Source organism: Oryctolagus cuniculus, chromosome 14 (genome assembly GCF_051225735.1).
Source record: "Oryctolagus cuniculus isolate XC-2025 breed Fujian yellow rabbit chromosome 14, ASM5122573v1, whole genome shotgun sequence".
In the NCBI taxonomy this organism is placed as follows: Eukaryota; Metazoa; Chordata; class Mammalia; order Lagomorpha; family Leporidae; genus Oryctolagus; species Oryctolagus cuniculus.
In genome coordinates, this window is record NC_142880.1 from 33,805,828 (window position 1) to 33,818,406 (window position 12,579).

Below are 12,579 nucleotides of genomic sequence, written 5' to 3' on the forward strand. Positions count from 1 at the left end.
TTTAATTATATTTTAGAGGAAGCCCGTGAAAGTGACTGGGATGGTATCATTGCTTGCCATCAAGGAAAGCTATCTTGCTCAACTTGGAATTATCAAAGATCTACAATAGGTGCTTACTTTCTCAAGCCCAAAGAGTTGAAGACAGATGACATAACTGCAACAGTAAGTAATCCTGTTATAAGGATATTTTCCCTTTTAAAACTGTTCTATGATAATCTTGTTACACCCAAGTTTACTAATGGTAATACTGATTGAGAGAGCATGCTTTTTGAAGTTACTCTGTAATAGAGGTAAGTTATTTACCTTGTAGAGATTTAACTCTTTGAGGTTGAGTATGAAGTAGTATTTCAATCTGATTTTGAATTGCATCAGCTCAGTGACTTAGGATATTGGACATCTTTTCATGTGGTTATGGGCCATTTGTAAATCTACTTTGAAGAAATATCTGTTCACTTCCTTGGGCCACTTGTAATGAAGTTACTTTTTTTTTTTGTTGAGTTGTAGAAGTGTTCTCTATATTTTAGATCCATGTCCCTTATGAGATGTATGATTTATGACTTTTCTTATTGATATCATTTTTTTTTTTTTTTTAATTTGAGAGGCAGAGTTAGAGGCAGAGAGAGAGGTCTTTGATCCTCTGGTTCACTCTTCAAGTGGCCTCAATGGCCAGATCTGGGCTGATCCAAAGCCAGGAGCCAGGAGCTTCTTCCGGGTCTCCCATGTGTGTACAGGGACCCATGCACTTAGGCCCTTTTCCACTGCTTTCCCAGGTGCATTAACAGGGAACTGGATCAGAAGCAGAGTAGCATGGACTCTTAACTGGCACACATACGGGATACTGGCACACATATGGGATACTGGCACACATATGGGATACTGGCACCACAGGCGGAGGCTTAACCAACTGATGCCACTGCACTGGCCCCGTTTTTTTATTTTCATGAAATCTTTTATTTTCATGAAATCTAAATTATCCATTTTCCTCTTAATATTACCTGTGCTTGCTTTGTTTAAGATTAATTTATAAAACAGAGAGAGTGAGACACAGAGACAGATGTGCCATCACCTTGTTCACTCACCAAATGACTACAACAGCCAGTTCTGGACCAGAATGAAGCCAGGAGCCAAGATTTCCGTCCTGGTTTCCCACATAGCCGGCAGGGGCCCAAGTGCTCTTTGTTGTCTTCCTAAGACATCTAGCAGGAAAGTGAATGGGAAGCTGAGTAGTCAGGACTGGATTGGGATGCTGGCATTGCAAGCAGTGGCTTACCCTGCTATACCACGATACCAGCCCCTGCTTGTGCTGCTTGCTTTGAAACCACTGCATGACCAAAAGCCATGAAGACTTAACTGTTGTGATTTCTTCTAGGAGTTGTCTTAGCACCATTTGCTCAAAGACTATTCTTTTTCTCTTAAATGGTTTGCTACTTTTAGCAAAAATCACTGGACCATGACTATAAAGATTTGTTTCTGGACTCTTCAGTTCCCTTGCCATTGTACTATCTATATGTCTGCCCTCAAAACAGTACTATACTACCTTGTAAATTTGTCTTAAGTTTTGAAATCAGGAAATGTGATGTCTTTAAGTTTGTTGCTTTTTTAGTATTGTTGTGGCTCTGGTCCCTTGTATTTCCATATAAATTTTAGGATCAACTTGTCAATTTCTGCAAAAAGGCAGCTAGGATTTTGATGTGAATCCCTTTGATTCTATAGATCAATTTGATTCTTTGCATCTCTGATCCATAGACATGAAATGTTTATTTAGAACTACTACTTTTTTTTTGGAAAGATTTATTTATTTATTTGAAAGAGAGAGATCTTTGATCCACCGGCCATAACAGTCAGGGCTGGTCCAGGGCAAAGCCAGTAGCAGTGGCCCAAGTACTTAGGTTAGTGTCTGCTGCTTCCCCAGGCGCACTAGCAGGAAGCTGGATTGAAGCAGAACAGCTGGGACTCAACCTGGCACTCTAATATGGGATGCTGGCATTGCATGAGTCAGCTAAACCCACTATACCACAGTGCTAGTCCCATTTTAGAACTTCTTAATTTAACATTGTTTTTGTAGCTGTCAATGTCATACTTTGGTTAAATTTTTTCTAATATTTTATTCTTTTAAATGCGACTGTAAGTGGAATTTTCATAGTTTTGTCTTAGAATCTTTATTGCTAGTGTAATTGACTTACATTTTGAATGTATCTCTTGGCAATTTCACTGAATTTGTTCATTAACTGATAGTTTGTTAGTGGATGCCTGTATTTTGAAAATGATTATTGAAAGTAAATCTCAAATATTTAACCCTCTTTGTACAAATTACTTGGTATGTATGACCTATGCTTTGTAGCAAAAACATCCAATGTTAAACACTTACATATTTTCTAAACCATATAGATTCTATCTTAAAGCTTCCTTAGGAAGTTAACCTGGATGATTTTGAGGAGCAGCTGTAGTAAGACTGTTAAGAATAATTACACTGAACATTTTTTATGTGCTTTGCTGTAGGCTCTCTGCCTGCCATGTATTATTTTATATTGTTCTTACAGTCATAAGATAAGGTCTGTTTTCACCTCTGTTTTTAGAGAATCAAACAAGCTTACTGTCATTAGTAACAAAAAGCTAGGCAGGAGCAGAGCTAGTATTTGGATCTAAGAAAACTGATTCTGGAACCTACAATTCTTAACTCACAGCCTATAGTAATTGTTCATAGAACATTTAGTGTAGGCTATTTATAGCAGTACTCGTGCCAAGTCATTTGTCTGATGACCTTGCTACCTGGACCAAATCCAGTAACTAATAAATAATAAATAAAGTAATTTTAGAGAGGTGTACCCTCTAAAGTACAAATTGTTACTGAAAGATGACCTTCACAGCTTACTTATTTTCTTAGATAATATATTCGGATTAATAAATTAGAAGACAACATTGCAAGAAGCAGGTGCATTAATAGTAAGAATCCTAATAAACTTTAGTTATTAAAAATATAGGAGGACCGTCAGAGTCCTTTATAACTTGTAGAGAATAGCCATTAGTTCCCGAGGATAAAATTATACAACATAGCATGAGTATTTTTGAGTCATTCAAATTAGATATTTTTATGTTTCATTTAGGAAGATAAAATGCTGGGTTTTTTTTTTTTGTTTTGTTTTGTTTTTTAAGATGATTTATCTATCTATTTGAAAAGTGGAGTGACAGAGTGAGAGAAAGAACTTTGAGCTGCTGGTTCACTGACCAAATGGCTGCAGTGGTCTGGGCCAGGCCAAAGCCAAGAGCTAGGAACTCCCTCCTAGTCTCCCACATCAGAGACCCACTACCTTCCCAAGCACATTAAAAACTGGATCAAACATGGGAAGTGAGATACTCAGCAGACTCATAGAATGGCGGATGTCCTAAATAGCACTCTGGCCTCAGAATCAGCCCTAAAGGCACTCGGATCTGGCTGAAAAGCCCATGAGAGTATTTCAGGCATGGAAAGCCAAGACACTCTGGCAAAAAGATCTCTATGAGTGAGATCCCAGTGGAAAGAACAGGTCTTCAAAGAGGGAGGTGCCTTTCTCTGAAGGGAGGAGAGAACCTCCACTTTGACTATGACCGTGTCTAAACAAGATAAGAGTCGGAGAACTCAAGGGGCTTCCATAGCCTTGGAAACTCATGACTGGTGCATAGGGAGATTACTGATGCCATAAACAGGAGTGTCAATTGGTAAAGTCAACAACAGGAGTCACTGTGCACTTACTCCTCATGTAGGATCTCTGTCCTTAATGTGCTGTACACTGAGGCTTAATGCTATAACGAGTACTCAAACAGTATATTTCACTTTGTGTTTCTATGGGGGTGCAAACGACTGAAATCTTTACTTAATGTACACTAAACTGATCTTCTGTAAAAAAAAAAAAAAAAAAGAAATTATCAATTCCCAACTTGACTCTCACTGGGATTAAACATGACAATAGGTCTGATCTGATTTCATCATTATTTAAAAAAATCATCTATTATTTTTCACTTTATGTTTCTGTGTGGGAGCAAACTGTTGAAATCCTTACTTAAGGTATACTAAGCTGATCTTCTGTATATTAAGATAATCGAAAATGAATCTTGATGTGAATGGAAGGGGAGAGGGAGTGGGAAAGGGGAGGGTTGTGGGTGGGAGGGACGGTATGGGGGGGGAAGCCATTGTAACACATGAGTCGTACTTTGGAAATTTATATTCATTAAATAAAAGATAAAAAAAAAAAACTGGATCAGAAAGCAGGGTAGCTGGGACTTGAACTGGGATTCTTCTAGAGGATACTGGCATTGTAAGTACTATCATAACCTGCTATGCCACAACACTGGCCCCCCAAAAATTCTTTTAAATATAGGACATAAATTCTTACCAAAATTTTTATTAAAGGAATAAGCTTTAGTTATTGAAGAAAATGTATTCATATGAAATATACTTTTGTAATGCTACGTGAATATTTCTTGACTTGATAATGATGTCACAACTTTGTTACTTTGCACAATTGAGTACACCTCAATTAAATATTTTCTATTTAGGTCTCAGAAGTCATCCATTTATTTAGAAACAAGTTCAGCAGTCTTATGAGTTGTCTCTTTTGTGGGTAGCATCTGACTGACCCAAGGTGGTGGTTAACCATTTCTCTGGCCATGATCTAATGTTATATAACCGGTCTCATGTTTTAACATAGGAAATAGAAAGACATCTTTTTGTTACAGCATTGATATTTTAAGTATTAAAAATGATTTGTTGGGGCCAGCGCTGTGGTGTAGCAGGTAAACCTGCTACCTGCAGTGCCGGCATCCCATATGGGCGCAGGTTCAAGTCCTGGCTGCTCCACTTCTGATCTACCTCTCTGCTATGGCCTGGGAAAGCAGTAGAAGATGGCCCTTGTCCCTGGTCCCCTGCACCCGCATGAGAGACCTGGAAGAAGCTCCTGGCTCCTGGGTTCGAATTGGCGCAGCTCTGGCCATTGTGGCCAATTAGGGAGTGAACCAGTGGGTGGAAGACCTCTCTCTCTCTGACTCTCCTTCTTTCTCTGTGTAACTCTGACTTTCAAATAAATAAATAAATCTTTAAAAAAAACTGAATTTATTATACAGAAACTGCTTGTAAATCAGGTGTTTTCTGTGCAACGTCTTGTCTTATTCTTAATTTGTCACTTTCTCTGTCTCTCTGCCTTTCAAATAAAATGAAAATAAATTTTAAAATTAAAAAACTTTGGAAAGTTAAAAAATACAATAATATATTATTTTCTGTATGATCTGTGTTTAATTTTTTTCCTCCTAAAGGCAGTGGATATAACTTCTTGTGGAAACTTTGCTGTGATTGGTCTATCATCAGGAACTGTAGATGTATATAACATGCAGTCTGGTATACATCGAGGAAGTTTTGGCAAGGATCAAGGTACTGCAATTTTATTTTTATTTATTTATTTTATTTTTTTGTAAGATTTGTTTTATTTTCAAGCCAGAGTGGCAGAGCGAGAGAGAGAGAGAGACTGAGGGAGCGAGAGAGATCATTCATCTGCTGATCCATTCCCCAAATGACTATGATAGCCAGGGTTGGACCATGCAAAGCCAGGAGCCTGGAACTCCATCCGGGTGTTGCACATGGGTGGCAGGGGCCAAAGTATTTGGGCCATATTCCACTGCTTTGCCAGGTGCATTAGGGAACTGGATTGGAAGCAGAGCAGCTGGTACTTAAACTTGCACTCCGATACCAAGATACTGACGTTGTGGGCAGTGGCCTAATCCACTGCTCTATGACACGGGCCTCTCTTACTCGTTTTTTAAAAATCAATTTTAGGTGAGCTATCATCCCCAAGTGACACAGTTGCCATCATTATATCTCTTATAAACATCATACTGAAAAACTTGGAAGAAAATCATGGATATATTAAGGGAAACTGAATACTACACAAATTAAATTTTTATTTTCCCTGCTTTAAACAGAAAATCCTAACTATTTTCTAAAATTTTGTGCATGACATCACCTTATTTCTTTATTATGCATAAGCAATATAATTAAGAATTCTTACCTCCTGAAATCTTGATAAATTTTAAGATCTTGGGGGTTACAAATAGTAGGAGTTTAGGTATTTGAATGAAGGAATCACTCTGTGTGTATTATTCAGATAGGCACTATCAATTCTGATTTCTTTTTTCTTTCAACATGTATTTAAAGCTCACCAGGGATCTGTCAGAGGTGTTGCAGTAGATGGATTAAACCAGTTGACAGTGACAGCTGGTAGTGAAGGATTACTCAAGTTCTGGAACTTTAAAAATAAAATTTTAATCCATTCTATGAACCTTGATTCATCTCCAAAAATGATGCTGTTACATAGGGACAGGTAAACTTTTTGCTTTATTGATAATGGATTTTCTTTCTGATGTTTTTGATGAAAGTTCTAAAGTCTTAACGAATAGGAAAAAATCCGAATATTTATTTAAATTTTGTTGCATTTGATTTAATTTCTCTAAGAGTGTGTTTGGTTGACAAAGTTAAAATGTTTAGGTGCTTATTATTTGTTTATTAAAATTAGTGCATTTATCTTGCTAGTGGTATTCTGGGACTCGCGTTGGATGACTTCTCCATTAGTGTTCTGGACATAGAAACTAGGAAGATTGTCAGAGAGTTTTCTGGACATCAAGGCCAAATAAATGACATGGTAAAACAAACTTTAGCTTTTTGAACAGAACTTAATTCATTGCTACTACTATTGGGGTTAAGAATGTTCAAACAATTGACTTTATTCTCTGTATTGTTATAGGAAATTTTTCAAAATTAATAATAATTAGGTTAATTTTCAAAAAAAATTATGTAATTTACTTACTTATTTGAAGGATGGGGGAGAGGGAGAGAGATCTTCCATGCACTAGTTCAGTCTTCAAATTTCTGAAATATCTAGAGCAGGGCCACTTGCTGCTATGCTGAAGCCAATAGCCAAAATCTCATTCCAGGTGTGGGTGAGTGTCACAGAATCAAGTTCTTGAGCCATCATCTGCCTTCAAAGTACTCATTATCAGGAAGTTGAATTGCAAACAAAAGAACCCAGACTCCAACCAGCCACTCCAGTGTGAGATGTGGGCATTTAGAGCAGTGTCCTAACCACTGCACCAAACACCAACCCATCAAAGAGATTTTTAAGGAAAATCTAGATTTAAAAGAAGTTTAATATTTCTGGAGAGTTGATTGAAATATAAATCGCAGAATTCATCTTGCTTTTTTATTTTTTTTTTAAATTTATTCATTTGAAAGGCAGAGTTACAGAGAGGCAGAGGCAGGGAGAGAGATCTTCTATCCACTGATTCACTCCCCAAATGGCCACAATGGCCAGATATGGGCCAATCGGGAGCCAGGAGCCAGTAGTTTCTTTAGGATCTCCTGCGTGGGTGCAGGGGTCAAAGGACTTGGGCCATCTTGTGCTTTCCTAGGCCACAGCAGAGAGCTGGATTGGAAGTGGAGCATCCGGTATTCAAACCAGTGCCCATATGGGATGTTGGTATTGCAGGCAGCAGCTCTAACCCCATATGCCACAGCATTATCCCCCATCTTGCTATCTTTAATACTTAATAATTTAAAGTCCAAAATGTGCCTTGGAGAATGAAAGATCCATTGTACATAAGTATATATTTTTGTTTAATATTAAAGCAGGCTGAGAGAACTCATTTCTGTTTTTCTTTGTAGTAAATTAATAGGCAGTCATTTATCTGAAATATCTGGAATCTGGTGAATCTGGTTAGTGTTATTTCAAGAATTTAATTAATAAAAATGCGGTTAAGTTTACCTTTTTTTTTTGACAGGTAGAGTTACAGACAGAGAGAAAAGTCTTCCTTCTGTTGGTTCACCCCCCAAATGGCCACCACAGCCAGCGCTGCACTGATCCGAAGCCAGGAGCCAGGTGCTTCTTCCTGGTCTCCCATGCAGGGGCCCAAGCACTTGGGCCATCCTCCACTGCCCTCCCAGGCCACAGCAGAGAGCTGGACTGGAAGAGGAGCGACGGAGACTATAACCCGGCACCCATATGGGATGCGGGCGCTGCAGGCAGAGGATTAACCAAGTGAGCCACAGCGCTGTCCCTACTATTATATTCTTATAATGAGATATATGATGTGGTAAAAAATCTATTAGCTAAAAAGTATGTTTCATAAAAAGTAGTTTTTTTTTGTTTTTTTGACAGGTAGAATTATAGACAGTGAGAGAGAAAGAGAGACAGAAAGGTCTTCCTTCTGATGGTTCACTCCCCAAATGGTTGCCACGGCTGGTGCTGTGCCGATTGAAATAAATCGTCATTTGAGGACTGTATTGAGTGCTGCCATTTTATGTCAATTGCCAATGCTTTGATTTAGCTGAAAACAGAAAAATAAAATATTTACTTAGTGACAAACCCAACAGCTGCATTTACTTAACCAGTTTTCTCTCCAAAAATGCTTACCCGTTTCCTTAAAAATAGAAGAAAAAAATTGGCCAGGAAATTATATTCCACAGATAGGAGGTTGGCAAAATTACCCATCAACGATTTGTTTTGACAGCATATGTAAAAAAGATGGCTGAGAGCAGGGTGATTATGATGAAATGGCATTTTACGAAACATCTGTCAGTGTCAGTTCGCTCTTCCTGTTTTCTTTTTGCAGTTTACTTTCAACATATATGTCTACAGTTTCTTCTGCTTAGTGTTAAGTCTTGTCTAATTAAATCTATCAGCATTTATAATATGATCTTACCTCCAAGAGCCATTTTTCCCCATCCTTGATTGTCTGCAGCACCCTTCTGTAAATTGAGCTACCCGTATGTTCAGGTTTCACTTTCCATGTTATCACCACAGCCTGGTAAATAAACTAGCATTTAGCTCACTCCAATATCATTTGCTAATATGATAGTGAGAAGCCCTATGGTGACTTTAGACTTACTATCACTATAAATCTTAAAATTTTTCCCTTGGGGTCTTCCACAAAATCTGGTTTGATTTAAGCCTCACATTTATATCCTGCAAATAAGGAGAGCTATTGTTTAATCCATTCTTGTAACTTGAAAAGATAATTTATTTTAGGTGATAAAAGTACTTTATTAAGTTTATTTTGAAAGTTTTTCTGATTATTTTAGTTTTTAATTATATTTTGTAAATAAAGCGTCAGTAAGGGAGAAAAGTAGATATTTAAGTAAATCTGCAAGTAAAAATAGAAGGACTAAGGAGTTTGCACTCTGTCTTCAAAATGATAGGAGTTTGGACTAATTCTTAGCTTAATCTGTACTCTGTTCATGGAAATATGTTTTTTGTTGCTTTCACAAATAGTTTTTAATTGAAATAAGGCTAACAAATATTTCTGATTGGTTATTTTAAGTATAGCATATTTGTAGTCATTTGTAATTTGTGAATATTCTATAGATATCTATATTATAGTGGTAAAAATTGAAAATTGAGATAATCTTAATTTTTTTCACTATCTGTACTTCATTTAAAAGCATAATCCTTACCCAAATTCCAAATCAGTGTTATATAGAAAATAGTGTTCTTATTTATAAAATAAGCATTTTATATAAAAATTTTACTCAGCTTTTTCATGTACCCTAAATCTTTTCATTTTTTGTATTTTTTAAAGTGTTAAATTTAGATACACAATACACCCTCATATATATCCAAACATTTATAAAATATATATATTTTTAATTTAAAGGCTTTCAGTCCTGATGGTCGTTGGTTAATAAGTGCTGCAATGGATTGCTCTATTAGGACTTGGGACCTTCCATCTGGGTGGTGAGTATATTTGTAAATCTTGAACCTCAAGCAGAAGATTTCTCTGTCATTGTCTTAATGTGTGACTTTTATATATAATAATAAATTATGTGTTAATTTTAAGGACTATAAGCTTTTATTTTGGATTTGTTTTAGTTTGTGTTAAATGTAATTAAAAGATCCAAAAAAACTAACTACTTTCCTTTTTTTAAATTGTATCTTCTCTCTTATGTTGGATATACTGTGTTATTTTTGAAAGAAAACTTATTTTTACTTTTACATTAAAATATTTTTATGAAAATATATATGTTTAGGGGGTACCATGTATATAATGTGTACTCTAACATTTTCTTTTAGTGAAAACATCCAAAATCCTATCTTCCAGATTTTTTTTTGAATAGAGAAATATGCAGTACATTAACATTAACCTATAGTCACCCTACCGTGCATTAGAACTCCAGAATTTCTTACTCCTGTATACCATAACCTAGTATTCACCAGCCAACCTTTTCCCATTCTTCCAAAAGATATGTTAAATACCTTAAAGTTGTGAAAATAGTGTCTTAGGGTTTGGGTAAAATCCAGAGTGCTCAGAAAGCTGTTACTTGCTGCTAATCATCTGTTTCTCAGGAATTGGATAAGCTCATATATGAAAATAGTTTGACCTTTACAAAGGAAAAACCCTAATGTCCTCATTTCCTTTCAAGTTAGATTATAGGCATGAGGCATACCTACCTATTCATGTTTACCAGATTTGGAATAAGTACAGCTAAAGATTATCACTAATGAGTCCAGCTGCAATAATTAGGGACATTTGTCCACAATGTGCTGCCTCTTTTTCACTTAAAATAGAATAAAACAAAATCTAGCTGGCTGTGTACTCTTTTAGCTTTAAGTTCACCTGAAGTTGGTATATCCTTAATTAAAAACTTTTTTAAGAGACACTATTAGAAATATTGTCAGTCTCTTCTGGGACATTTGTAGTTTTTTAATAATGAACCTTATATAATTAAAACTGCTTAAAAGAAACTTAGAGCTGACAATTCACTTTTCACTTCCCTTTTTGATAGTATTAATTCACATTAGGTAGGAGAGGTTAATATATTCAGTAATACTAAATTGGCAAAATATTTTTTAAGTGGTAGCTGTATTCTTGGAATGGAAAAATTAAGCATATTCAGAGCCAAAGCCTTTGACTCAGCATTAGTCTTTTTGCTGAATTTCAAATTTCAATAAAAAGTCAATCAGATGTAAACCCCTTTCAACTGTTTACCTTGTTTTTAGGTGAACAGAGACCATTTTAGGTAAATGCAAAGGAATGAAGTTAGGTACAATACAAGGGTAAGAAACAAGCCACGACAGGTTGTTAAAACCCTGGGTTCTAGTCCTGGTCAGGGCACCGGTTCTGTCCTGGTTGCTCCTCTTCCAGCCCAGCTCTCTGCTGTGGCCCGGGAAGGCAGTGGAGGATGGCCCACGTCCTTGGGCCCTGCACCACATGGGAGACCAGGAGGAAGCACCTGACTCCTGTCTTTGGAGCAGTGCAGTGCGCCAGCTGTAGCGGCCATTTGGGGGGTGAACCAACGGAAGGAAGGAAGACCTTTCTCTCTTGTCTCTCTCTCTCTCTCTCACTCACTCACTTCTAACTCTGCCTGTCAAAAAAAAAGAAAATATAATAAGAGCTATACTGGTTAGACAAATATTTTTACTATAGAAAATATAAGTAATTCTTTGGTTAAAATTTGAAGCAAATGAGGGAGCTTGAAAACCATATCAAACAAATGATCCTACTGTTTAACTGTAACTAAGGTAACATTTACTGTGTGCTACTGAGTCCTGTACTTTTATGTTTTATATTTTGATGGATGTGGATGCTATTAGTGTAATTAGTTCCCTTTTGCAAATGAGGGAATAGAGACTTAGAAAGAAATTGTTTTCTCACAGTAGCTTGGTGTTTAAATGGGAGAGGAAACAGCATGTAAGAGTTTTCTCAACATTTGTGATAATCATTCTTGCTCAGGTTATGTCATATGTTCTAAGAATGGATTGACTTTCTCGCAATAGAAAATAGATACTAAGGAAGTTAGAATAGTTTATACTACAACCCCTGTTGGTTTTTTGTTCTGTTTTTTCCTCTTTTAAACATAAGTAGTAGTATATGGCTGGTGCCGCGGCTCACTAGGCTAATCCTCCACCTGCGGCACCAGTACCCCGGGTTCTAGTCCCAGTTGAGGTGCCGGGTTCTGTCCTGGTTGCTCCTCTTCCAGTCCAGCTCTCTGCTATGGCCCGGGAAGGCAGTGGAAGATGACCCAAGTGCTTGGGCCCTGCACCCACATGGTTGACCAGGAGGAAGCACCTGGCTCCTGGCTGTGGCAGCCATTTAGGGGGTGAACCAATGGAAAGAAGATCTTTCTCTCTTACTGTCTAACTCTGCTTGTCCAAAAAAAAAAAAAAAACAAAAAAAACCGTAAGTAGTATGGCAACCTTTGTTGTGCCTATTTCTTTCCTCAGTAAGCAGCTTATTATTTATATGGCATATTAAATATTTGAAGAATGAGTACTCATTATATAGCCTGAGAAACGAAGCTATCTGAATAAACCTTTGAGTGCAATAATACTACAAAGGGTATCCATCTGGAATTGTGCTTATCTAAAACAAATTGCATGGGTACTGAACTGTTTTCCTAAAAAGCTTTTTGAAAGTACTAAAAATTTTTTTATGTTTGTAGAATTCTCAGAGAAGCAGGCTTGAAATTTTTTATTTCTGAAATTTTCTGTCCTCCTCCCACCATCACCGCTTTTTATTTTTTAAGATTTATTTATTTATTTGGAAGGCAGAGTTACAGAGAGA

At 36.8% G+C, this 12,579-nt stretch overlaps 1 protein-coding gene across 2 annotated transcripts in view; it reads left to right on the forward strand.

The window, feature by feature from the left end:
• Positions 1 to 12,579, forward strand: part of WDR36 (WD repeat domain 36) — a 41,580-nt gene that overhangs the window by 15,056 nt on the left and 13,945 nt on the right. Inside the window, exons 12-17 of one of the 2 annotated variants that reach the window (XR_016220604.1) lie at positions 17 to 162; positions 5,287 to 5,401; positions 6,182 to 6,347; positions 6,557 to 6,665; positions 7,801 to 8,057; positions 9,673 to 9,752. Coding sequence is in view for 1 of the 2 variants with exons in the window: in XM_008262002.4 (XP_008260224.3) it covers positions 17 to 162; positions 5,287 to 5,401; positions 6,182 to 6,347; positions 6,557 to 6,665; positions 9,673 to 9,752 (616 nt within the window). In the remaining variant the exon portion in view is untranslated. The remainder of the gene's footprint in view (positions 1 to 16; positions 163 to 5,286; positions 5,402 to 6,181; positions 6,348 to 6,556; positions 6,666 to 7,800; positions 8,058 to 9,672; positions 9,753 to 12,579) is intronic. The other variant, XM_008262002.4, reaches the window with a different exon arrangement.